Raw genomic sequence first — 27,269 nt, forward strand, 5'->3', positions numbered from 1 at the left:
GAAAAAACGAACTATGGCAACCACAAAACACACCAGTATAAGGCCATATAATATTCACTGAGGAAAAATAATTAAACAGTAGACCAAGATTAACTAAATTAACTAAAAACCTAAATAAGGAAACAATGTCCCGCCCCATGAAACATTCAACTAGTCTCCTCTGTCTTTAACTTTAAACTTTGCCTCAATTTAGCTCTGTCGGAACAACTCAAAAAAATAAAATAAAAAACATTTGTATTTATTGCACATGTCTGTACTACTGGAAGACAATAATTTCCCCTCTGGGATGAATAAAGTATGTCTATCTATCTTATCTATCTATTATGAGGAACATGGTGCAGTCCAATTAGTGATTCAGGCCATTTAAGGTTGTCTGCTGCAAAACTTGATTAATTCTCACAAAAAAAAGATTAAAAATAAATTTAAGTATGTCATATGAAACCAAAATCTATGTGTCCAGTTATTTATCTGTGACGTGTGTTTGTGTGCAAAAAGAAGCTTAAACTAAGCAAATTAAAGAAAGATTACCACCATGTTACTGAGTTTCAGTGTCTGGTTGCTGGTGCGGCCATCACAGTCTGCCTGGCTTTTTTCCTGGTACTCTTTCTTCCTCCCACAGTCCAGAGACATGCAGATTGATTATAAGGTAGACTGGAGAATTTAAATTGACTGAGTGTGTCCAGTGGTGACTCCGCCTCTATTGCCCCTAAACCCTGCAACCCTCAAAAGGATAAGCAAATTAGATAATGGATGGATGCACTAGTTTAATTTAACATCATCTTGGAAGAGTTAACACACCCCTGCTTGGTCCTGATGAATAAATAAAAGTGTAGTAATCATAAGAAATATTTATGCTTTTGCTTGTAGGAACATTGGATGAGAGTGTAGCTGACTGGGAAGTTGTGGAGAAAACAGCAAAGTTAAAGAAAAGTGCTGGAGTAGGTCAAGGGTTAGTTTGTTTATGACTGCCAGCAGGTGACACAACATGCAAGGTCATTTGGAGTATTGAGCCAGTAAACATCTCCCTGATTTAATCATCACATCAAAATATGCCATCTCACCTCTTTATGATTAGTTATTGTTAGTAATAGTTATCTAAATAACCACAATTAATTTCTGTTACTTGCATTATATTGGTGGTACAGGGTCCCCAGATGAATGAAAGATTCCTCTTTTTCAGTCAGCAAATGATTGTTTGACTGTATATGACCCTTCTGAGTTATTTTACTTTTGAGGGTTCTATTTGTGGAAATACTTCACACTCATTTTCACTTGGGTTATTGTTTACTCAGCTCTACAGAGATTGTGCACAGGTAATGTTCTTTTTCCTTCTGGTTAATGTTTAGCTTCAAATGAAGAACAGTGGTGAACACAGAGATAAGAAGTCAACAGGAAAGGAATAGAAACCGGATGTAAGTTGCTGTTTAGGAGTTCCTGAGAGGCAAGTTTTTTATTTTTTATTGCCAAGGCCCTGAAAGACAAGTGAAGTTTAAATGCTCATTTTAGCCACAAACACAAGGCATAAAAACTGTAAAAAGTACTACTGTGTTTTTTTGACTAGAAGTTAGCTTTGGTATGAATTTTATTTTTCAGCTGCTTTCATAGGTTGAAAAAAATAACAAATTAGCCTACGAAATATTCGAACAATAATCCCGGCTCTGTTTAAACAGATGGAAAAAAACAGCTAGGAAAAGGAAAGGGAAAAAAAAGTCCCTTGCCTCGCCTCTCAGGACTTCGGTAGATGTTTGCCTCGCCTCTATGTGGGTTAATGAACAGGTTTGCTTCCTGGATACATAAAAGGGACGTTACTCTTGGTACTCTACCACTCTGCATGACAGCCAGTGCTATTCTGTACATGCTGATTTTCTCAATTCAATGTCGGGGGGTAAACTCCTGAGGAGCGGATGAAGAAACACATTTTGCTTTTATTCACATTCAGAGGACTAGTGAGAAAAGGTAAAAGGGGTAAAAGGAGAAAATGGCCAAGTTTATATTACGGAAAGCTGAACCCAAGGATGTGTCTGATATCCTGCGACTCATAAAGGTAAGAAGAATGTTGAGGCCTAATATTAAAACAATCAATATTTTGTCCATGGTGGCAGATCTCTCAGTCTTTTCTGTTATCTCTTTGTTTTGCCTTTTAGGAACTTGCTAAATTTGAAGAAATGGAGGAGCAGGTCATACTGACAGAAAAAGGTGGTTTAGTTTAGTCGACATTATGTTAAGTTATGTGTATATATATGTTATGTATTAAAAATGTTTTCAGTCTTCATACGTTCTTATAAAGTGTATTTCCCACTTGTAGACCTACTTGACGATGGTTTTGGAGATCATCCATTTTACCACTGCTTGGTTGCAGAAGTCCCAAAAGAACAGAGCTCAGATGGTAATAAATATGTTAACAACACAAAGCTCTTCACAATTTAAAAGTCATGTTTATCTCCATTTCCTGATTTTCGTCTGATGGTGTTTTCCAGGGCACACTGTGATTGCTTTTGCCATGTACTACTTTACATATGACCCTTGGATCGGGAAGCTCCTGTACTTGGAGGACTTTTACGTCATGGAGGAGTTTCGAGGTGAGGTTTTTGACATTTGCTGTTATGATGGTTACAAAGTTATGATGGTGGTAAAAGGTTAACAAGTTACAGATATGTTTTGCAACAAATTTTACATTTCATCTTACACCAGGTCTTGGCATTGGTTCGAAAATCCTGCAGGTTCTCAGTGAGGTGAGTTTGCAGTTAATGCTTCCTTGCAAACAGATTCAACTTAATTTAATTCAATCCATCATTTGTCCTTGTTTTGTTTTCTATTTTCCAGACAGCAGTGAAGACTCGGTGTAGCAGCATGCACTTCATTGTTGCAGAAAACAACACCAAGTCTATTGACTTCTACAAGCGAAGAGGAGCCACTGACCTCTCCTTTGAGGAGGGCTGGCGGCTTTTTGCAATTGAAAAGCAGGAGCTGTTGAAAATGAATGCAAAATAGGAGTTTACAGTTGATTGTCTTGACTTTCCCTGACTATTGGTGATAATCCTGTTTTTTCTATTTTTATCAGTCTTCTGACAAACTTTGCTAATAAACAGCTTTTCTTCATTTCAGTTAATCTAAAATAAGATTGGAAATAATTGCTATAAACCGATGTTGAGTAATTTTGTAGATTTTTTTTAGACCTTTAAATGTATAATTCTTCAACAATTAGGGAAGAATTACAGGGAACATAGGAATAAATCATCAAACAACCTTGTTCATGACATAAATAGGTGTTAATCAGAATACTGTTAATTAAGATAGATTTTAAATATTATGTATGTAATGGAACTACTTTTTGATGTTTACATTACTCCTGTAAATATAAGTAGGTCTAGTTTAGTCAAATGTAAGAACATTTTACCCACCAAGCAAGTTACCAAGCCAAATTACCAACAGAGCTACTTAAAAAACGCAGAGTGGAGACCATACAATGTACAACATGCATGATGAGTAATATATTTTTGACTGGTTATTTCTATCCAACAATGTAATGTCTAGGAATTTTTTAACCACCGTGTGCACTAATCTTTTGGTATGTGAGCTTGCTCCATCTTTCTGTCAGGCATTGCAGATTTACATCATTATTTGTATCTTTTTTGACCCATTTGGGGGAAAACTGAATTAAAACTGATTGAGGATTAGTGTCAATGCCAATGTACCAATGATATGTGACAATGTAGAGATAATGTTGAAGTAATTAAAAGTATTGAAAATATGTAATTTGCTGTATTATTATTATCATTATGGAACACATTACTAATGTCAAAGGGTATGTAGTCTGTAATCTGTAATAAAGTACATTTTAAAGTAATGTGGGAACATTGGAATAATTAATTTTGTAGTAACACCATGTTGTAAGACAATGCTAAGTGCGTAGAATCAGTGATGGAGTTGTTCTATAGATATTTTTGTATTGAGAATGTTGCTCAAGCTAGAGGTAACAAAAAGCACTTGAATTATCTCGAGTAAAAGCACTCAGTGTTTTGTTTATTATCATACTGGAGCCATACTAACTAACATGGGTGTAGAACTGGCATTAATTCAAACCTTTTTACATATACTGTTAGCACTGTTGTAAAACACATGTATAGTGAGTTATAGTCACTGTGAATGTAATATCAGTTTGAAAGGGTAAACAAAGTTATGTAAAAGTACAGGATGCATCTCTGAAACCTGGAATGAAAACACTAGTGTATGTTTGCGATGATACTATTCACGTTATAATATATTACTTTTACATCATGTGCACTTTCCCATTAACTTCTCCTTTTATCATTACCACTTGCTGCCACTTTGTTTAGTTTTAGTTTCAGTGCTTGGCACTGGTTCTGCATTACTCTGTATATACTTTATATTTTTTATTTCATTAACAATTCAATTTACACATTTATTTTTATTTTCACTTACATTTTTTGATTTAACACTTGGTTATTTTATTATCTGTAAATCTGGTTTTACAGATTTCACAATCTATTGTTCATTCAGTCAAACTGATTCCCAGGCTTGATTAAAAGACTTCTTCTTAAGATGTGAAAATGTTGAGCCTCAGCAGAGGGGGGTCGTGAACAAAGATGGTTTTATGAACCCAGGAGATGACACTGGAGCTTCCATTATAAACTGGAGGGTACTTTGAATGTCTAATGTTCTCGGAGTGGGGGGTCATAGTTTAATCACCTGTGATTGACCACCCCACCGCCGCAGAGGAGTGTGCAGTGAGCGGGGAACAGAAGCCGCCATCGCCCCATCACTAGCTCCACCAACCTCGGGGACATGAACTCATTAATTAACACTGCGGTGCTCGTCTCCACGCAGCCCGTCTGAGCGGCGTGTCTTCGGAACATGGCCTGTTGGTTCCTGCCGGTGCGACTTCCACCGCAAACCCTTCCGCATTTTCCTGCCGCTCTCGGGCTGTGACGTGTCGTGCTGACGGCGGCCTCGGAGCTGGAGGAGCGGGGGGCTGTAGCACGACAAGAAGCTGGCTCCGCACGTCCCGCTTTGCTTTCAGCGGAGCTCCAGAAACAACCCCTAACCCCTCCTTCTCTGCTCCTCTCCGGCCCGCCCAAATAACACAAAATTCCCGACTGAATCCTGCCCGAGTCTGGGGGAACCAGGCGGCCTGGGAAAGCCGAGAAGCGGACCGAGGCCATCCCTGCAGCACAAATCCGGTACGCGGCTCATTTTACTACCAAGGAGCCAGTTTGCACAGCTACGTTTGCATTAGTGCGTGTCCGTGCCTCTTTGTTATCGCATGCATGTGGGCTTTTGATTTATTTCTCTATTGTCGCTGAGAGGCCGCAGAGGGTTGGGCCTTTTCTCCTCGGGCCCGGGGCCTGAATAGAGGCCGTAATTTGGTAATCCAGGCCTATCCGGTTAGCTAGCCAGCCCCGCTCAGAGTAAAACGGCGTTTTGTGTTCGCTACTCGTCCCCAGCTAATGTCACATCTAATCGATTGTAACGCTTAATGCGCGATGTAGCCTTTAACACGAGCCCAGTTCAGATAGATCTCCGCCGAGGAGCGTTTTCTACAACCGTGAAAAATTAGCATCCGTCCAGACACTAAGCTAACAAAATGGCGGACGCTGGTGTAAATGAAAATCGGCGGTTGCGAAGGAGCGTGCTGTTAGCCCCCTCCCGCTAGCCTCGCTAATGTAGACACAATAAAACCCTCAGTGTTTCTCCACACGTGTAATATCGCTGTATGTGTTTTATTTGTATTTAACCGCTGGAGCTCAGCGTGTTTTTGTGGCTGTGACAGTCGGGACTTTGCGTTGCCTGTGATCGGCGCTAACGCTTCTCCAGTGGTCAGATGGAGACACTGCCGCTTATCGTCTCATCTGCCTCCACAATGTTGAGTGCAGCGTGGATGGGAACGCTGGGTCAGTCCGATCGCCCGCGAGGTTTTCACCGTGTTCAGTGCTTGTATCTGAACACTGATGCTCTCATGGTGCGTGTGAGCCGCATCTGCACACACCGTTGTTTTCTACCTGGGGGTGGGGGATGGTACACTCTAATGGCACCCCCGGCTGCAGCGTCCACGCCACTGTTTACATCCCAACACCCCCGGTGTGTGTGTGAGAGACACGGGCTTCTATCGCATACGATTTCACCTCATGATGAATCCAGTGTTGATGTTTTGTTGCTGAAGCAGAGATGCAGTCATTGCTGTTGTGCCACAAGCACTTTCACTTTTGTGCAGACAGAAGCTGACACCACAAATATCAGTAACTTGATTGAATCGCGAGGTTCCCCTTAGTCAAAGTCTGTCTTTAATTTCTTTACACAACCTTTTTTTTGTAAATCTTGTGACCTACTCTTGTTGGTGTGAATAAAATATAAAAACAAATGAAGCTCCTCTCACATAATCTTGTGAAATGCATCAACTAAATCAATATAATATAAAGCGTGATTGCATATAAAACAGATAAAACATGAGTTATGTAGTAAGGCTTCAGGAGTCATTTAAATATGGTTTAGAAGAGCGTAGAAGTGCCTGCTTGTGACCAGATAAAGTATTGAAGAGTAGGACCAAGTTTTATTTAGTCAAGAAGTCTTAATATACTGGATTTACTCCTGAACAGTCCTTAACAGATGGCTGTGTATTAATTGTAGTGATATTCAAGCTGTCCTTTTTGTACACCAGTCCAGTGTTCCTCCCATCATGTGAATCACATTATCATATCAAATTAACCACACACACAATGTTTCTCTTCAACAAGCAAAGGGTAACAGGCTCATTGTAGCTTTCCCTGGTTTACCTTCAGAAGAAATCTACTGGATTCTGTGTAGCTTAACATTCAATGTTATGTTATTATCAATGTTTTAAAATCCAAATAGTTTAAAATCAAGACATGAACCCAAATTAGATTTTTTTTGTGTGTGATGTCCGCATTTGTCACACAAACAGCACAAGGATCAAAACTTTAAAATGTGTAAAAGACTAATTTAGTGTTATTAAAGTTGTGACTGTATCAGCGGTTGACTGCTTTTTGTTGGGGTTTGGATGGTTTTAATGTTTTTACTGCTTCCACCTGCTTTGGTTATTGAGATCTAAGATTTCCTCATCTGCTTTCAGCTGTCCAGTAACAAATGCAGTGCGAGGACAATGGATGAGAATGTCACCAGGCTTGCAATACATTCCGAAGAGCCTAAAATAATATTACACGGATCGGGTAAGTCACAATGCTTGCATTACTGTGTTTTTATGGACTCAATGATTGTAGGTATTTGCAACCTCTGCCAAAATGTGGTGTTTCAACAAGTCAGATGGTTAACTTCAACATTAAAGTAAAATTGTTTGAATTGATGTGTTTGCATTGTGCCGCGATGTCAGTAGGAAATCAGCAACATTTAACGTAACAGTTAAAACATCCACAACACCAAACTATTGCTTTTGATTGTTTTCTGGCTAACTGGCTTCTACTGCTTCTTCACAGATGAAGGTGGTGCCGGCGGACAGGAGTTTGTTGTGGAGCTTCAAGAGACTGTGTTGGTGTCGGAAGGTGACGGGGAAGGCATGGCAGTTCACAGGTTTGCCCCAGACGAGCTTGTCATCCAGGATGCTGTCGAAGATGTGGTGTCTGAGTATGTGCACTGCGATGAAGATGAAGACGTTGCTGTAGAAACCTGCGTGATGGCTCTGGAGGGCGAGGAGGAAGGTGTTGCCATGGGTGATATCCCTGAAGATGGGCTGGACTCAGAGCAGCAGGAGGATGACCAAGATGGCTGTGGAGATTATCTAATGATATCATGTAAGTTTACAAGTCTGCATTACACAGATTGGTGGATCGGATATCAGGCTGATCTTAAAAAAAGTTTAGTGTAAATCCATTTTTAGACAAATTAAAATGTAATTGCTCAAATTACCCTCCGAGGTGGGTTGAGAGACATTCAAGCCCGATACAAATTATACACCCACAGTCTGTCTCCTCATCATTCTATTTGTGTTACCATGTGGATATATCAGTATACTAAGGCCGCCCTGAACACGATTTTGAGACCTTGATGCTTCAGTAAAAATAACTCAGGAAGCACTCCTCATTGATTTGCCGGTTTCCTTTGACATATCAGATTGTTTGGGGATCATCTTCACAGATTTGAAAGTTATTCCACACACATCTTGCTAGTTTAGTTTTTGTAAATTGTCAGTCATTATGCCAGTGCTGGAAATGGACTGCAATAAATAAATAATAATCAATATTGATAAATCAATGTTATTCGTGATGAATAATGTTGGATTGCCATTTCATGGCTTATTCAGACTTTGTATTGGTAATGCATAAATAATATGTATATATTTTTTTAATATTGCATTAAAATAGATTTGGACGTAATGTGTCATGGCAGTGATCTTAAAATTTGAAGCATTCAGGTCAGACAAAAAACTGCCAAAGTTCAAAAGTTGCATTTTTAAAGCTGGTACGAAACAGCTTGAGTTATTTTGCTACCTGAGGTGCATATATTTGGTAAAGTGTGAATGAAAGTATGTTAGGTTTTTCTACCCAAGTTTAATTTCATCTGCAGTTTATGGGAAGTATTCATTGCAATCAGTATAATAAAATATATTGATATATTGAAATTGTCCTGCTGCATCTTCACTGAATGTAGCTTAAATACGGTAGAGGTATTAAGCATTTATGTTCTCACCAGCTTCTGGCTGGCAGACCCAACACACTTGAATTAAATCTTATATGAAATATGATGTGTGTCCTTTCACAGTGGACGAAGCTGGTAAAATGGTATCAGAGGATGGAACAGAAGTGACAGTGGAGGGAGCAGTGGAGGACCAGGAAGTGGAGAAGGATGAGGATGGGCAGGAGGTGATAAAGGTCTACATCTTCAAGGCTGATTCTGGGGAGGATGACATGGGTGAGTTGCAGTTAACTTTCAACTTTTTTTTTAGGATTTGATTTAATGCTTCATTATAAAATACAAAATACACTAAGATGTGCCTGTTTATTATACTTGTGAAATTAAAAGTGGAGAATTTAAAAGATGTGTTTATTCTGTAGGAGAATCGGTTGATATCAGCGATGGAGACACAGAGAGTGTGCGGTTAACAGAGTCTTCAGGCCAAACGCTCAGAGAGAAGATGGTTTACATGTCTGTTGGAGATTCTCATCACAATCAAGGAAACCACGGTGAGTCGACGGCGTCTAACGAGTGGGGATGACATGTCATGAAACTAAACGTCACTAGATTTTGTGGTTTTGTACCTGTTGGGCTCATCTGCAGGTGGGTCCAAGGTGACTGATGAGGTATATATGGAGGTGGTGGTAGGAGGTGAAGAGCCAGTAACTCACGACCGCTCGTATGACAGCGTGTCTCTAAGAAAGGACTTCATGCCTGTGGCCTGGGCAGCTGCTTATGGTCAGCACCCTTGTCTATTAAATTGCTTTTAAAACAACACTGGAAGCCTGTGCATCCGCCACGTCTCTGAGTGTGTTGGTTTTAAGCTTTACAGGTGCTGCTCTTGTATATTTTTGTGTTTTACAAACATTCTGTCACTCTTACAGGTGCAGAAGACAGTGAAAGTTGTGAAAACCGCAACGGTGCAGCCAGTGCTCTCCTGCACATCGATGAATCGGACGGGGTCGACGAAATCAATAGACAACGCAACAAGAAGCAGAGACGGTCGGAGCCTCGTCAGGTCCAGACAGGTAAGAGCCTCGCATAGGATATGGAAGTTGCCTCCACAGGCCAGTTTAGCATGTAAATATTAATTCTCTGATCACAGCATACTTAAGACCTTTAACTGCTACAGTGATGCGGTGCCATGCTCAGCAGTGACGGACAGGATGCATTTAAGAGGAAAACACAAGGGCACTATAATCATTGTGAACAGGTTTATAATATTTTTATATAATTGATTAATAATAATTACTCAATTCATGAAATCATTGTCCAAAATGATTTTTCCTGTATAAGAAAAACAAAACAATTCACCACACACAGGATTTATTAATACAAGGAAAAAAACCTCAAAGCGATAGTCTTCCATTCATTGTACGTACAGTGTAAGGATTTATCAAGGTTGCAGTGTATGAGCACATCATGTTAACCTTGTTTCTCTCCAGCTTCTCTGTGCCTTAAAGCAGCAGTTGATCTTTGTTTGTATCCTATACAAAGTCAACTCATCTCACCAGTTAAATGCTTTCAATGTGAAGCTGTAGCAGAAGGAAATGTATGAGTTGTATAAACAGCAATCGAATATGGCATTTTATTTACATTAATGTTGCTGCAGACACCTCTTGAAATTGGGGTTATTAGTAAAGGATTTAGAATAAACATACTTATTTAGAAATTAAAGAATGGAAGAATTTTAATACTGTTATAAGCTACATGACAAAATGTTTATTGTACAGAATTATGACCATGTAGTCACTTGCCTCTCCCTCTTGTCATTGTTCTCTCCAGCCATCATCATCGGTCCATACGGTCAGCCTCTGACAGTTTACCCCTGCATGCTTTGTGGTAAGAAGTTCAAGTCACGAGGCTTCCTAAAACGCCACACCAAGAATCATCACCAGGAAGTTTTGACCAGGAAAAAGTACCAGTGTACAGACTGTGACTTCACCACTAACAAGAAAGCCAGCCTTCACAACCACATGGAGGTGCACGCCCTGAGCAGCAAGGCTCCTTTCGAGTGTGAAATGTGTGGCAAGGAGTTCCACCAGCAGGCGGCACTATTCTCTCACAGACTGCAGCACCACCACAGAGAGCCCAAGAGTCAGCCACCTCCACCTCCCACTAAGATGCATAAATGCAAGTTCTGTGACTATGAAACTGCTGAGCAAGGACTACTCAATCGGCACTTGTTGGCTGTTCACAGTAAAAGTTTCCCTCACATCTGTGTGGAATGTGGAAAGGGCTTTCGACACCCCTCAGAATTGAAGAAACACATGCGCACGCACACTGGCGAGAAGCCTTACTCCTGCCTGTACTGTGACTACAAGTCGGCTGATTCCTCCAATCTCAAGACACACATCAAAACTAAGCATAGCAAGGAGATGCCATACAAATGTGAGCGCTGTTTCCAGACCTTTGCTGAGGAAGAGGAGTTAATGCAGCATGGACTAACACACGAGGAGAATAAGACCCACCATTGTGCCCACTGTGATCACAAAAGTTCCAACTCCAGTGACCTGAAACGCCATATCATATCTGTTCACACCAAGGACTATCCACACAAATGTGCTGTCTGTGGGAAAGGCTTTCACCGACCATCTGAACTGAAGAAGCACTCAGTAGCTCACCGCACCAAGAAACTCCACCAGTGCCGGCATTGCAACTTTAAAATTGCAGACCCTTTTGTTCTCAGTCGCCATATCTTGTCTGTCCACACAAAGGAGCAACAGGCCTCTCCTGAAAAGAGTGAGGGTAAGAGGACAGAGACGCACACTCCTGTTGTGTCTCCTAAAAAGTCTGCACCTAGCAGCTCAAGTGGCCCCAGCCCTGCTACTAGAGTCAGTGCAGCCAGTTTAGCCAGCAGTGTGACTGTAGTTATTGGCAAAGGTCAGAAGGAAAGGAGAATTTACCAGTGCCAGTACTGTGACTACAGCACCGGGGACGCCTCGGGTTTCAAGCGACACGTGATTTCCATTCACACGAAAGACTATCCACACCGCTGTGAGATCTGCTCGAAAGGCTTCCGACGACCATCGGAGAAGAACCAGCATATCATGCGCCACCACAAGGACGTAGTGAAGGCAGAGTGACTCTGACCGAGCCAAATACTGTGCCACAAAACAGAACAATGTTGAAGCAACTATCACACCCCAATCACTGCACCCTCAGCACAACACCTTTCACATTGAAATAATGTGTATGTGTGTGCTGCACTTAGTCCGCTCTGTTGTTTTGCTCCTTTCTGATCCTCAGCCTAATGTTTGTTCAGAGATGTATACACATGTACATAACATTAATGCTCAGTCAGAGGTAGCAAAAGAACCCCTCTGTAGACTTGCACTTTTAACTGCATGTCCCTTTGCCGGTGACAGTGTGCATGGCAGATTGTGCAAATGTCTCTGTAGATACACATTATGATTTTTGCAGGCAGCAATCAGTTCTCAGTCACAATGGTCCTAATTATTTGTCTCAAAACAGAAGTGTAGTTTGCGTCATAAAAAAAAAAAGTACTAAACACAGCAGTAAGGATTAGCAACCTGTTCACAGTAGCACTTGCCATCTTGGTAAAGATCATTTATAAATGCAGTAATCAAGTCATGTATGTAACTATGAGTGTGTGTGTGTGTGTGCGCGAGAGAGTGTGAGTGACAAAAAACATCTGTTGTTCTTCCGGTGCTCAGACCCCACCACCCTGTAACATAATGCTTTTTGTTGTGTTAACAAAAACACATGGCCGGCTGTATTCAGCACCCAGAGAAAAGAAACAATCGTTTTTATTTTTGTCAAGAGCAGTCACAAAATACAGAGCGAAGTAGTGGAGGCATCATGGTGTGTTGCTAATGCACCTGTATCGTGATCCGATCACTAACTAGATTATCACACACTTGTTGGTTGTTTCTCTTTTTAAGACAGTAGTCATACTGTAGGTTGTTCCCAACAAGTGCCCAAAGCAGCAGAGGAAGCACTGACTGAGATGTTGCCTGGAGACAGAAATCCTATTCATTTGAAAAAAAAAAAATTGTGATGAAAAATGTTAGTTTCAATATTACTGATGACGAGCTGTTCCAACGGAAGGGTTCTTTTATCTATGAACAAACTTGTTTGAATTGATTATATCTATTAACTCACTGAAAAAAAGCATAATCTATAAGCATCAGTATGATCCAATATTAGACTTGATTAATGGAATTTGGCATCAGTGTCCTGGCCTCAATAGGAATCATACAGCATATCTGGTGCTTGTGTTATGAAACCATGAACTGAACTTTCTTTTCGCCAACACAGATGTACTTTTGCCGGTAGAAAGGGAAAACGTACGTAATTTTTCTTTTTAAGGTGCAACTTCAGAAGACAGGTGCTGGTGGTCTACTTGTACAATGGCTTTTTAAATATTTTTGTTATCACCTGTGACCATTTCTGTTTTTATATTTATTTCATTTACAAGTTGTTGTATAGTTAAGTGTAACTAGACTTCTATGGGACGTAAATTATTGTTTTGTATACAAATCTGTACAAAACGTGTAGATGTAAACACTTGATAAAAACAAAATCTGAACCGTGTTGTTATGGATGTACTTCAACGTATTTGTTAAAAAAAGTTAATAAAAGCAAAGTATTTTAGCCCTTTGTCTTTTATTTGCTCACTTTAGGTCCAACTTAGATTCAGTCAGATTTTTAAAGGTGCCCTGTGGACATCTGAAAAAAAGTGTTACCAAAACCCTGTGTGGCCGTTAGTTGAAATAAACTTACTTCTTCATAGAACATTTGCAAAGCCAAGTTTTTTAAGTTTGGAACATGAAATATTTCAAGTGTTCTTATGACTCGACCTTGTTGGAGCCTCACTCCATCTCTGTGCATTACTGTTTCCTGTTCATCAGTGGAATAGCATTAGAATAGAGTATAAAACCACTGTGAATGGGTATCATGATGTGCATGCATATTTGTCTTTGTGACATAACAAAATGGCCAACCACACATGGAAAAAAAACCTTTCCACAGCACAAGTTGAGGACAAAAACCCCACAGGGAACCATTAGTATTTATAAGCATGGTTTGTGATATACGCTTTGCTTCATTATCCAACTTGCAGCCAAGTGTGATGTGGAAACTTTAAGCCTCCAGTGCACACATACTGAGGACTAATGGACTTTTCAGAGATGTAGGCCAGTGCTTCTCAAATGGGGGTCTGCAGAGCGCAGGGGGTCTGTGAAAAGTTTCCATAGTTTTTTGAATTCTTTGTTGGAGGAAACATTTTGAAAAGCAGAAACAGGCTATTCAAAATGTTTCCAACGGAGATTCAAGAGGGGATCCTTGACTGAAAAACCCTCTGATGCAGGCGACAACTCCAGTGGTGTAATCTTTAAAGGTACATTGTGTAGAATTTTGTGATATCTAGTGTTGAAATTGCATGTTGCAGCTGAACACCCCTCACCTCACCCTCTCCTTCCAAACATGAAAAAGAACCTGTGGTAGCCTTTGTTTTGTCAAGAAAACAAAGGCAACAAACTATCAAATACAATTAAAAGCAGAGCATTTTTTAGTTTTTCATCAGGTTTACTCACTTCTTAATACATTTTAAAGAGCAAATTTAATCAACTGGAAAAAATATTTGGTCAAAACCTTTGGCATTGACTTTGATTGATTATAGTATTCACAACAATGGTAAACGTCTTCAGCAACGCTGACATACGATGACCGAGGCAGAGAGCTAAGCCGGTGGACACTCCCCTAAAGAAAGAAAGAAAAAATAAAAGAGTTCATTTGAATAGTGCTTAAGATCAGTCTTGTTTATAGATTATTTTATATCAAATGTCTCCATTAACTTTAAGTACCGTTTCTTGGCAGGAAAGCAACGTTTCCAGGCAGGATGCCGGTCTCCAAGGAGAACTGCCTGAACTTCTCAAGCAGATCTGGGCTGAGGTCAACTCCACGACCTGTCAAAACAGTGTTGTATTGATTTACATGCTGTGCTGAGCTGCTGCACACACTTACATTGACTGGCCAGACTGTGGCATCAGGGCAGATGCTGATAACTTTACCATATAGCTTGTTGACAATGGTGATATCGCTTCCCTTGGTCTTGATGGTGTGAGTCAGAGCGTACTCGTCGTACTTGACATCAACCATACGCATGTCGTTGTCATTCTCCCAGCCTGACAGAGGGGAGGAATATACATGATGTAAACCAGAAGATTGGGAATGGTTTAATTGTGACTGTTGCCTGCCTCTTTGTGTTTGTGTTCACTCACTCTCACTGGTGTATCTGAACCTTCCAGGCACGTCAGTCCTTTTCGCCAGGCCGCTCATTCTCCAACAAGAGCCATCGGGGCTGCAATGACACCATTAAAACATGATCAGCGGTTTCATCACTGATCTTTGTTTTCTTTCTTCCTCCCTGTCCGTCGTCTTGCACTCACGTGAGACTGGCGTAGGACATGTCCAGGTCCCCATCGGCAGTAGGGGTGAACACGGCTGTGCCCATCTTCATGCTGGCTCTGCGGACGGTAAACCACTGGGCGTTGGTGGCAAATCCAATCAGGTACCACTTTCCTGCCATCTGTGGTCACACATAAGGCAGACATAGCAGAAATAAAGAGAATGCTAAGAATGTGGTGGTAGGTTTAGAAAAGTAAATTCCTCACATCTTGGTTTTTTCCACAAATCCTAGTCATTAAAAAAATGATGCCACACAACTCATTCAAGTACATAGTTGTTGAATGTAAAAAAAAATAGCCAGGAAATTTTCACATCTTTACAACATCAATCAAAGTTAAATTAGAATGGTGCTCTGTAGAGTTTATACCACTGCCACTGCAGTAGATCTGGATTTTTAATTCAATAAATATAAACTTTTAATTATTTCTATTTCCATGACCCATATTTATTTATATGACTTAGTATTTTTACAAACTGACAGGAGTGAAAACATAACCTCCTTGTTGGAGGTTGGAGATTTTATTTATAGAAGCAAATTCAATGCTTATCATTAAATAACTTAATGTGACACCCGCTTCCTAAAGGAGGCTACAAAAGCCTTTGCCAGATGCTCAGGCTGCAGTTGTGAGAAGCAAAAGGAATTATATACATGCACAGTTAAACTACATATGACTATGTTTACTCAGTTATGTGTCTTACCCCCTGCAGATTGAAGTCTGCCTGTGGCATGATCTCAGAGGAAACCGCCAGGAAGCAGAGCACAGTGCCCAGCACAGTCAGCAGGGAAGTCATCGTCACAGAGGAGCAGAGTCGGCTGCAGCAGTGATGATGGAGGAGAGAGCGGGTGAAGATCTGGAGGCTTGTTGCTGAGGTTCTGCACAACGACCCTTTATATAGTAGAGCACGAGATACCCCTTTCCCTCCCAGTGAGCGCGCACACAATCGCACACGCACACATACATAAAGACCCTGGAGCTGGGATGGGTTCAAACAAGCTTCAGAGAAACCCACTAACAGTTCCACAGCCACAAGCTAAGCTTTTTAGTCCTGCCAGGGCAGAATGAAATCAATCATGTGAGAGGGTGATTTCGTGACAGTCGACAACCGGCAGGAGAAACTTGCCAAGAGTCTACATACACTCAACAACAGTGGATAGATATTATATCCTGTCTGTCATGCAGTTTGAATTGGAAAGCACAGTATTTGATAATGGCATTTCATTACGCAGCTTCCCACGCGTAGCAAAAGCTTAAACAGAACAGGAATCTAAACAGGAACAAAGCTTCCGCTGCCCTCCAGTATTTTCTGTGGCCGAGAGCACAGAATTAAATCCATCCGTCAGCAGTTGCCATAGTAAAACATGAGACAACACAAATGCACATGCAGATTGGATTCATGCAGCACCACATAATCTACGTCTCCTCTATAAGTTTAACGTCAATAAATACTTTCAACTCATCATTCAACTTGCAATTACTGGTCGGAAGGAACATGATGATTTACTCTGTATGAAGCCGTAACTAAGAGAACGAACAAAACAGCTGTTTCCAAGGTCAACAATCTCACACTCTCTCCTGGTAACTGTCACGTCACATGATTTTCATTAGCAGAAGTAGCACAATTGATTCAATCAACCACAAGAATAATAATTCCAATTTTGCTGGTAAATATCATGTAAGGCTACTTTGTAGTGGTGGAGAATGTACTCAAACATTTATTTTAAGTCAAAGTACAAATAAATAGACACAAATCAGTAAGTACCAAGTACAAGTTCTTACTTTTTAATATACTTTAAGTATTTAAAGTAAAAGTACTTGCAGGGTATACTCTGATCCCTAAGCCAGCCTTTCCCTACTGTATATATTGATTTACCTCCACGTCAGCAACAGCCATTTTTGTGAACACAATATCTCAAGAACACCTTGAGGGTATTTCTTTGAATTTGGTAGAAATATTCAGTTGAACTCAAAGATTTTAGATTTTAGTGTTCAAAAAAATGTATGCAGAGTATATAGTTTGATACAAGAATAGTACAGACTCTGTCATATCAGTGAAGCCTTGCATTGTCATTTAATTAACGACTGAGTCTCGGCCCTGATTGGTCAGTGGACTAATTCCTTCACCATATTGATTTTTTTAAGTTATGAAAAACACAATGTGAACATTTAGCATAATGCATTGTAAAAATTTTGTAATGTAGAAAATACATATTATAGATACAGATATTTGGTACATTTATGCAGTGGATTGCAGCAGATGCTAAAGAAAAATCACTTATGTTATATGGTTTTCCCATGTGACAAACACCTACATGATGAATTCTTCCCAACGAGTAACTTTTCAAACTAAGTATAGTTTAATGCAAATCAACACTTTTGGATTTTAACTTTGACTCAAGCAAGATTTTGAATGGAATTTCCTGTAAAGATAAGGGACCTTCATTAAACTGTAATCTAAAGAAGTGGAAAAATATTTTTAATATATACAGATTTGCGTGTTTTTCTGATCATTGTCAGTTTTAAGGAGCATGGTAATGACGTTGAGTTCTGGACTTTCTGCAGGATCTTTTCTCTGCTGCACACTTGGAAAAATGAATCCTGAAGTAGGAGTGCTGATGAGATGAATTAGTGTAATGAGCTGGAATCAGACCAGCACAGGCAGACACATGCCACAGTACAAAGATTCCTCCAACATACCTTGCCGGTTCCAACAGGTAAGCCTGTCAGAAAGTGAATAGCTCATGTTGGGTGGAAATGAGTTCATACCATGGTGTCAAAATGATTAAATGACAATGTGTTTGGAACAATTTTCAAATTAAAGTCTAGTTGCACTAACAACGAACAAGGAACAACTTTAATATACATCTTACTGAATTAGGAACATATGTAAATTGTGGCCCCCTTTATTGACCCTAATTTAGAAAAAGCCCTGATTCGCCACTGCAAGAATAGCACTCAGCAGAGCACAAGCCTCCGCTAAGGCCCAACAATTCTCTTAAATTGAATTTATGCACCAAATTCCAGGGGTGAAAAAAACAACGTCCAATGTGGAGATAATGATGTAACCTGAATGATAGTGGAATCAATCTTGAAACATTTTATTTGCCTCAGCACATGGAAAACAGGTATGACTCAACCCACTTTAAACATTTATAAATAACAGAAATGTTCATTTGACCTGATTTAACTGTAAATAACACTATAAATCATTACAGGGAAAATTGGACTGAATATTTCATTAAAAACTCATTGCCCACAGCAATCGCACACACACACATACACACACACACACACACACACACACACACACACACACACACACACACACACATGAACACATATAAATATGACATGACATGTAATAATATATCCTTACAGCTCTACCAGTGAAGCTAAAAAAAAGTAGTTTAGCCTCAGGGTGGCATAACATATAGAGTTTATAGTTTAATTTGCTGAATCTGCTGGTGAAGCCATGTTGTTGTTAAGATTTTATGTTGGCCTGAGGGTGGCGCTAGAGGACAGTTCATGGATGTGTTTACTCTTGAGCTATGTGTTAAACGTCATGTTGATGATCATCAGAAATGCTTTGCAAAAACAAGCAGAGCCACGGAGACATCATTGAGTTCATAGTTTTCAAGATAGTCGCAGACAAATGTGTTGGAAAGGAGAATTTTTTTTTATTGAATTTGAGACTCAAAATTAAATATTCACCAAGATTATCCGTAATCTGATATATGTGCATACCACATTTCATTGCAGTATCACCAGTGGTTGTTGCTTTGTGTTGTAGTGAACCAAAGCATTGGAGAGAAAAACTGATGTCACACATTCTTTAGGCTTTACCACTAAATTCTAAAAACTAACCAGACATTATCATCACATTTGGCTGTAGGTTATTCACATGGGGAATAATAATGACAGAATATGTTTTATCTCTAGAACATCTCTATTACAGAATTAAGAAGAGAGAGAAGACTTGCAGATTTTTATATCTGACACGTACCTCTGAGATAAACCAACACCTGTATCTGTGGCACTGAATACAACATGCATGAAATAATATAAACTAATAGTAATACTTTAAGGTCCAGTTTATATAATTTAGTGGTGAATGTGCATGTTACAGCTGAATACCCCTCACCTTACCCTCCCCTTCCAAACATAAAAAACCTGTGGTAGACTTCAATTTTTATGAAAAGGTATTCAGTTTGTCCAGTCTGGAAGACTGTAAAAAACATGGTGGCCTCTGTAGAGAGACCCCCTTCCGATCTAAATATAAAGTATTTAAATATAAAGGGGCAATTCTAGGGTAAAGAAACAAGAATTCATACAATTTAAATGAAACACACTGATGAGAATGTTGCTAAGATTATTTTATGTTCAGTTTCTGCCAATAGATCCCTTTCACCTAAATCTTACACACTGGACCTTTAATATATAAAACTTCATTTGTGTAGCACCTTGGAAAACTGCCATCACAAACAAGAGAAATAAAAACAAGAGTACACGACATCTGAATCCAAACAATGGCTCCAAATATTAGCAGTAGCAGTTACACTAAATTCACTCCAGCATGAAACATAATACTTACACTGGTGACCTGGCCAGGGTTTAGCCCACCTCTATCAGCTGGGATTGACTACATGCAGCCCCCCTGAGACCCTAATAACTGTGTTATTATTATATAAATGTATGGTTAAGCCCAGAGGAGGCACTATGACTCACTGAGTTATAATTCATGGGGTCTAAATTACTGTTTCCAGTTTATTTCATTATAGATCACAATGTTGTCATTAAGCTGCATCTCATCGAGTGTATAGTGAAGTCATACAACACTAATTACACAGATCATATGACCTCTTTAAAACAAATGTACATCCAGAGAGCACTGCTGGGTGAAATGCACTGATTGTCCTGAGGGTGGCACCAAAAATTAACTCTGGAGCCACCAGCAGGAGAGTATGGGGGAGTGGAGACACCATGTAAACCTTTGAGTTGAGTGATTTTAAATGGAGGACATTTATTGATTTTAACAGTTTGATCGATTGCTCTCCCCAAGATGTGCATTAAGATAGCTAATAATGGGAAATAATGGACAGTGTGTGCAGGGAAACTGCAGACATTGCAGAAGCATGCAAGACGCATAGATATCAAAGAAGGCTTGAGCTCCTGCACCTTTTCTTCCTTGAGAGAAAGTGCCGTTTTCCTGGGGTGCTTCTTTTTTCAAATCAATGAATATTTTACTCCTGTTTGTGCACAGCTTCCCTGTCAACAAGTATATTGATTAAATAAAAAATCCAGATATCAGGTCGGGAGATTGGACTAGTCTCTACCCTCCATCCCTCCATGTCTCTTGCACAGTGCTGAGCACTAGAGCTGTGGACATTTCTTGATGCTTAGATGCTTCGTGACACGTACGACTCTGCATCCATGAGACAGAGACAGAACATAATGATGTTCAACTTTTTGTTCTAAAACTTTTTTTTAATAAATAATTGAAGTGCCCTTTTTCTCACTTGAGCTCCTGGCCCCACAAATGTTTGTGCATGTCCCTGTGCAGAAAAGTACGGTTTAGTTTGCAGTATAATTATTGTAGCAGAAATTTAAATATCACATATTACAATGGGCAGGATTTTTGCGTTCATCCTATTATGAATAAATAGTATCTGCAGTTGATTATTTATATAAGCAGCTCCTGCATGTCTTTAAACTTGTAGGTCTGGGCAGTGTAGAAGGAGCACTCATACTATAAGACAGCGATGGAACAAACACCATTAGATTAAGGGAGTGCAGAGAAAAATTAAGTAAATAAAAGCAGATTGTATCAGTCGTACAGTGAGGACGAAACCGCTCCAGGAAGTTACGACTCTACTCCCACCAACCATGTGGGAGTGACAGGAAGGGATATGAAGTATACCCATCGTCTCCACTGGGCGGACTGACGGACTCACACCTCATTTACTGCAATATTTTTTATTATTTTACTGTTTCATTTTCTAACAGACAAGTTGTCAAAAATATGTAGAAACCAGTCAGACAGCATAAGATATGTTCAGCTTCATTTCATAAAGAGACAATTCCATTACCGACTCCAAAACATGTAGTGTTAACTTTTTTAAATAGCTAACACTTGAATAATCCCCCTCAACTTATTTCCGAATTAAAGACAGTTTGTGATGTTTGATATTTAAGAGGGTGGAATGCAGTGATCATTGGAAGTCATCAGCTGATAAATCCAAGGAAATCCTGGAGATGAAATTCTTCACACATGCTGCATTAACAGTCTGTGATCATGAGGAAATATAAAGTGAAACTAGACCAAGTCAGTGAGGCTGGAGCGAGGGGAAACTGAAGCATCTGTCATGGTGAGGAACTCAACCCAGTTCTGACAGAAGCCACGAGAATACTCTCCTGTGTCGATGACGAGTCCCCACAGGCGGCTCTGGCCCGTTTTGTTCCTCAGAGCCAGCTGAGCCTCCCGCTCCGTCACGTTGAAGCTGATATTTATAACCTGCACAACTAACAGGTAAAGCAGTCCACCTGTAACAATGCTGCTGTACCACGCACACGTGAAGCAAAGTGCTGTGCTGTGAAGACAAAGAAACGATGATTGCAAGACTACAGTAATAAAATGTACGTATTGTGTTTTAAGCAAATGTTTTTCACAAGTCAACTATTGACCAATTTTCATTGGATATAAAGAGAGGAAAGATTATGAAATAATAATAAAGAATATTTATAAAAGATTAAAAAGAAAAAATACTTGACCAAAGGCTCTGACTTGTTTTAAATTAATTATTAATTAAAACATGGACATCTATAAAAAGTGATCAGTCAATCATTTCCAAATAGAATCAAATTTTAATTGTTTCATACAACAAAATATAAATGACTCTAATACATTAGTGTATCAAAGACGAGGCAGTAGAATATATGTCCTTACAAATTCTAATAATATTCATTGCAAAGCTGCTATTGATCATAACTATTATCGAATAGCAACAAGTGTGTTTGTATTAATTTGTTGAACTTTTCAATGTGGAATTCTGATGTTGTTGTTGGGATGAGACCGAACATATAATATATAAACATGTATTTATGATATATAGAATGCTGTACCTGGACTGGCTGTAGACACCGGGGCAGTAGAAGAGAGCCGTCATGACATACTGCTGAGGACAGATGCTGCAAAGCACCAAACTGATCCCATACAGAGAGGTCAGCACGAACACCGAGAGGGTCAGCAGGAAACTGCGGTGGTTTGCTTGTCCAACACAGCTGTTTATCCTGCAACACCTCAACACAAACACACAAACACAGACACACAAGACAACGGATCTGAGACCCAAGCTGACCTGGATATTTTGGCTCCATATACCTGTCGTAAGTTGACGTAATATTTGAAGTTTACATTTGAAAGACTTTTGAATATTTCCTGGTTGGTCAGTTTTGGTGGTAATAGATTCAGTATACTCACAGTATATCATGGTTGGTTCTGGAGTTTCTATCTATATAGTGAATGTGAATAATAAACAGGAAGATTAACGTCATGTATACATTTTATTTTTTTGTCTTTTAGGTTATAAGTCTATTGCAGACAAGGAAACAATTCAGCAATTGTGTATGAGGTATCAAAAGATTTGTAAAACTGACATCATCATCTTTAATGTTCTTGGCAGTGTGCAGTTCTGGAAAGTGTCTGATAAAGCGTCTTCCTGGTTGCTGTGGAGGAAAACCACGCACAGATAGACCCCAGGTGGAGCTCAAGGAAACTTTGCTGAAGATATGAATGTTTTTGTGTAATTACAGGGCAGTTATCTAATCTATCATGATTCAGTGTTCACTTCCATGACCTGGTGTGAATGTACAATTCAGAGAAGTATAACTGATTCACAGGCCACATAATAGAAATGTTAAATCCAACCCACCAGACACAGTGGTGGTCCAGACGCTTGACGCAGGAGCCACAGGTTCGACAGTGTCCGGCCCGCGGGGGTCGCATTGTTTTGCACACAGAGCATCTGCTCCAGTGTTCTGTCAGGGCAGGAGGAGAGGAGGAGGAGGCCGCTGATTGGAAGGATCCATTCAGATGTGTAGAGTCCTTGTTAACCTCCTCACCCTGGCTGTGTGATTGAAATAGGGAGGTGATGACAAACCCTGGGCCTCTCTTGGTGTGAATCAGAGATCCAATGGTGAGAATCATCCCAGCAGTCACAGTGCACACCTGCAGCTGGCTGACGTCCCCACGTGGTAGAATCTCTGTGATGAAGAGGTAATACATGTAGGCCAGAGAGTACAGCGCCAGAGTGAGGAAGAAGAGGGTGCGTCTCCTCTTGCGGTGCGTGGCGTAGTAGTACCAGAGGACCAGACTGGGCAGAGCTGTCAGGATGATGATGCCCAGCAGGTAGTGCAGCGCTGCGGCCCGGAGCAGGAGAGGAAGCAGCACCAGGGCCGGGATCATGGAGATCTCCAGGTTGTCAATCAGAGCCCCGAGAACAGGAGACTGACACCCGCTGTGAGGTGGTTTGTGTTTCAGCCACCTGCAGCTCACACATTCAGGCAGTAAGTTACAAACACTTGTAAAAAAGTTTTAAAAAGTTCTGAAGGAATGATGCTAATACACTCAATACACTTTCTGTTTTCATTGATCAAACTAATGATATATGATATGAGGAAAATCACATAAGTTGTTTTCTTATTCTTAAGGGTCAGATCCTGTAATTTTAATATTGTGCTTTGGTGTGATGTCACACATGTTTACATTTAAATAAACGGTAAAAAGATAAATAAATGGATAATATTAATATTAAATGAAATACATTGCAACATGGAGTTGTCAAGCAGAGGTGAGCAGAGGTTCACAAAATGTTCCGCCCTTGATGCCCAAAATAACCGAGTCAGAGATATGTGACCCCCCCATTATCCCAAAGAATATTTTAGCTCCTGTTTGCAATGTTCTCTGTGGTGCTGTAAACTGATCCGCTGCAACTGATGCTGTCACTTATCTGTTATGCATGATTATTTTCATGGTTTGATTCTAAATTCAACAAGTATTTTTTAGCTTTTGGAACAATTATGGCTAAAATATGATATTGGAAATTGCTTTTGAATTGTATTTGATGTCTGGAAATCATCGTGTCACCCTTCTGTGTCTCATTAAAGGACATGCGTCTTCTAACCTGTTAAAGGCCTCGTCCAGATCTTCACAGTCACAGCAGCATCCGTACTGGTAGATATCACACTCGCAGCAGCACATGGGATCATCTGGCTCCGGAGGCTTTAGCTTCTCCCATTTCATTATGGCTTCCTGAAGTTCACAGGGCAACTTTGTTCTCTGGAGCAAAGCAAACATATTGGGAACATATCTATAGAAATGTACTGCCAGAATCAATAACACAAAAACACACACACACGATCTTCAACTCTGGAAAAAGCTTATATATACACATATATATATATATATATATATATATATATATATATATATATATATAGGAGCAATTATTGTAATTATAGAGAGTTAACGTTAAATGACAGACTCTGACTTTAATAGTGTCAAGAATTAGAAAGAAAAGGAAACACATCTGAATTGGCAGCAATGTCTATTTTACTGGCTATAATGATATAATGAACACTAATCAATTAAAAGCAACACATTTTATTTGACATTTATAAAACCACAGAAAAGAATTACATTATACTGGACTGAACCTGCACCCGTAATACATTATATAAAAATATTAATAATTTCTATAATCAGAAGATTCTCAGTTCTGCTTCATCCCCAAGAGCTTCAAATTGTAATTTATTGAAACAAGGCCACCGTGTCCACAGGGACAAACTATCTGGGCCAGCAACCCCAGGTCCTGAACACTCAGAGATGAACTTGAGTTATTGTCTGTGTTATTATTATTTTAGTCTGGTTTATTGGGTTCTTGTGCAGATCCTGACCTTTATCTACTCAGGAGTAATAAGAGATAAATATCTAAACTGAGAGAATATATCATTTCAGTCATCTGTTATTTCTTTGTTTTAGTTTCATAATTCAAACAGTTTTTACATGACTTTTTACAAACTGTATAATCATCGTTAGCCACACTCTATTTAAAAATTCTACCTGAATTAAAAGGAAAGGACAACTCCATAAAACCGAGATAGATCATTGCTGTGTTGACTTACCTTTTGTCTCTGCAACCAAAATACAGAAGCATCAATACATACAGGCTGAAAAAAATATATCAAGAAGATGAGCCCTCGTCACCAATGAAAATAGCTTCCTGGTTTTTCATCAGTCATTTGTGTTGAAAAAGGAATTGAATTTGCAGCTTTCTGCTCTGGTGGTGCTGCGGCGACACCGAATCAGTGCAGTGAGATGGTTTTCTTTTCTTGGATTCCCTCGGTGGAAGTGTCCCAACTGAAGGCAAGTTGGATTCCTCCTGACAAGTGGTTTGATATTGTGTTGCATCTGCTGGCGGACTGGTCCAAAGACGACTGTACCGTCCTCACATTTCTTTGAATAATTCAAAAGTCGTTCTCAAGTAAACTCAGCCTTCTTCTGCGTTCCAGCTTGTGTCAGTTAGTTTTTAAGGCTTTAATTCTGGCACGCTTGGTTATTATAGGTGCTGCCTCAGCAGAGAGCCAGAGAGTCTTTCATACCTCTACCCACAGCTGAGGGGGTCTGTGTTGAGGTGTTCAAAAGCTGCATGGGCACCACTGATAATCCACACTGAGCTGGACAAGGGTGCGTATGAGAAATATGACAGGCACTCATAGATGAGAGAGGGCGCTGATCCAGGAGACCCCACCCTCTGGGATCATATTTCCTCCCATAAGCAACCTGACCTTACTATTCACACAGAACACTCCAGAAGGGTGTGTGTGTGTGTGTGTGTGTGTGCGTGTGTGTGTGTGTGTGTGTGTGTGTGTGAGTGTGTGGTCCTGGTTTTTCTCACATTATGGGGACTTTTCTTTCTTTGGGGGAGTTAAGTTTAGGTGTTGGTTTAAGTTAAGGTTAGGGAAAGTGTTCGGCAAGTAGTAACTATGGTCAACATTAGAGCTAGTCTCCAGGAAGTCAATGTAAGCAGCTACCCTGCAGGTGTTGTAGGAACTTCAGATTCTTACCCAGAAACACTTGAGGAGCTTGTTTGCGGAATCAGACCTTAATTCCAGTTGATAAAAACTAAATAACAACTTTTGTTGGTAGAAGCAGAAGATTGAAGGAATTTGCTGAGGGACTGACATCAGTTAGTGGTGAGAGGCAGCTTAAAAACTTTTTAACCACTTAAAAACTGCATCACAGCTGACAACTCAGTGAACTATGGGAAAACACAGTGAATTTCAAAAAGTAGTCATAAAGCTGATGCTGCAGGTGCAGGAGTCATCATTATTGGAGAGAGGTTGACCAATAATAACTTTTGTAGACTAGAATTCTAAGTAATGTAACTAAGACATGATCTTCTTTAAAGTGGACTGGGAGAGATGGAACCTGCAATCCTTCACAATTCACACACAAACACACACACACTGCTCGTCAGTCATTACAAATGAAAGAATAAGAGATGCATTATAGGCTCTGAACTGGTATATTCTAAGACCACTGCAACCTCTTATGGTGTATGCACCAGTGTGAGTCTGGATGGATTGAATCAATGCAGAGAAACGAGGCTCTTGCTCCTGAGGGTTATACTTCCATTAGTCTTGATGGAGCCCGGAACCCGAGATACAGGCGCTAATCTGTTTTGGAGGAATTAATGCCGCGAGTCGTAGACAACAGACTGAGCCAACTGCATGATGGACATTACACATCAGCAAACTGCAAAGATGCTGTGTATGCAACAAATAAAAACTGATGGGTAAACACGGCAGACTGTGTCTCCACAGAGCAGCTGTTTTAACCTAAACCTCCATGAAAACAAATCACGTTATCCACCTGAAAATATGGATCCTCTTCTTTTTTATTTTTTTTCGTGTATTAAATCATTAATTTAGTCCAATAATCGATACATTTATCAATCAAATTTTACGTTTGCTTTAATTGAGTTTGTTTATTTTGACCATTGATCTGCTTCCCATCCACTTTATTGTTTGCCAGAGACAAGAAATATCTAATAATAATTTGAGTCTGGTTTCATAAATAAACATGATGGACCTCATGACCTCATTGTCTTGAGGGCT

The 27,269-nt window shown here is 39.8% G+C and overlaps 3 protein-coding genes across 6 annotated transcripts; 2 read left to right on the forward strand and 1 right to left on the reverse strand.

Annotated features, from left to right (window-relative positions):
- Positions 1-1,787: 1,787 nt before the first annotated feature.
- On the forward strand, positions 1,788-3,751 carry LOC109628600 (diamine acetyltransferase 1-like). Its single transcript, XM_020085777.2, has 6 exons — positions 1,788-2,044; positions 2,145-2,196; positions 2,306-2,386; positions 2,478-2,579; positions 2,692-2,732; positions 2,824-3,751. The coding sequence occupies exons 1-6, from the start codon at positions 1,979-1,981 to the stop codon at positions 2,989-2,991; spliced, it is 510 nt and encodes a 169-aa protein (XP_019941336.1). The 5' UTR covers positions 1,788-1,978; the 3' UTR covers positions 2,992-3,751.
- A 590-nt stretch (positions 3,752-4,341) lies between these two features.
- On the forward strand, positions 4,342-13,281 carry LOC109628599 (zinc finger Y-chromosomal protein 1). 2 transcript variants are annotated; one of them, XM_020085774.2, is made up of 8 exons: positions 4,342-5,201; positions 7,109-7,205; positions 7,470-7,784; positions 8,752-8,901; positions 9,045-9,173; positions 9,268-9,402; positions 9,549-9,692; positions 10,450-13,281. In XM_020085774.2, exons 2-8 carry the CDS (start codon positions 7,139-7,141, stop codon positions 11,748-11,750), a joined length of 2,241 nt encoding a protein of 746 aa, XP_019941333.1. In that variant the 5' UTR covers positions 4,342-5,201; positions 7,109-7,138; the 3' UTR covers positions 11,751-13,281. The 2 variants fall into 2 exon arrangements, with proteins under 2 accessions (XP_019941333.1, XP_019941335.1); XM_020085776.2 differs by lacking the exon at positions 9,268-9,402.
- An 893-nt stretch (positions 13,282-14,174) lies between these two features.
- On the reverse strand, positions 14,175-25,411 carry LOC109628511 (palmitoyltransferase ZDHHC23-A). Of its 3 annotated transcripts, XM_069539628.1 has the most exons (9): positions 24,275-24,429; positions 23,024-23,635; positions 22,215-22,382; positions 21,445-21,682; positions 15,078-15,217; positions 14,910-14,989; positions 14,700-14,813; positions 14,493-14,594; positions 14,232-14,388 (listed from the first exon to the last, which is right to left on the reverse strand). In XM_069539628.1, the coding sequence occupies exons 1-9, from the start codon at positions 24,391-24,393 to the stop codon at positions 14,369-14,371; spliced, it is 1,593 nt and encodes a 530-aa protein (XP_069395729.1). In that variant the 5' UTR covers positions 24,394-24,429; the 3' UTR covers positions 14,232-14,368. The 3 variants fall into 3 exon arrangements, with proteins under 3 accessions (XP_019941182.1, XP_069395729.1, XP_069395728.1); XM_020085623.2 differs by lacking the exons at positions 21,445-21,682; positions 22,215-22,382; positions 23,024-23,635; positions 24,275-24,429 and adding an exon at positions 15,796-15,971 and having other exon boundaries at positions 14,175-14,388; XM_069539627.1 differs by lacking the exons at positions 14,232-14,388; positions 14,493-14,594; positions 14,700-14,813; positions 14,910-14,989; positions 15,078-15,217 and adding an exon at positions 25,275-25,411 and having other exon boundaries at positions 21,270-21,682.
- Between the last annotated feature and the right edge of the window lie 1,858 nt (positions 25,412-27,269).

Source organism: Paralichthys olivaceus, chromosome 15, assembly GCF_024713975.1.
Source record: "Paralichthys olivaceus isolate ysfri-2021 chromosome 15, ASM2471397v2, whole genome shotgun sequence".
Taxonomy (NCBI): domain Eukaryota; kingdom Metazoa; phylum Chordata; class Actinopteri; order Pleuronectiformes; family Paralichthyidae; genus Paralichthys; species Paralichthys olivaceus.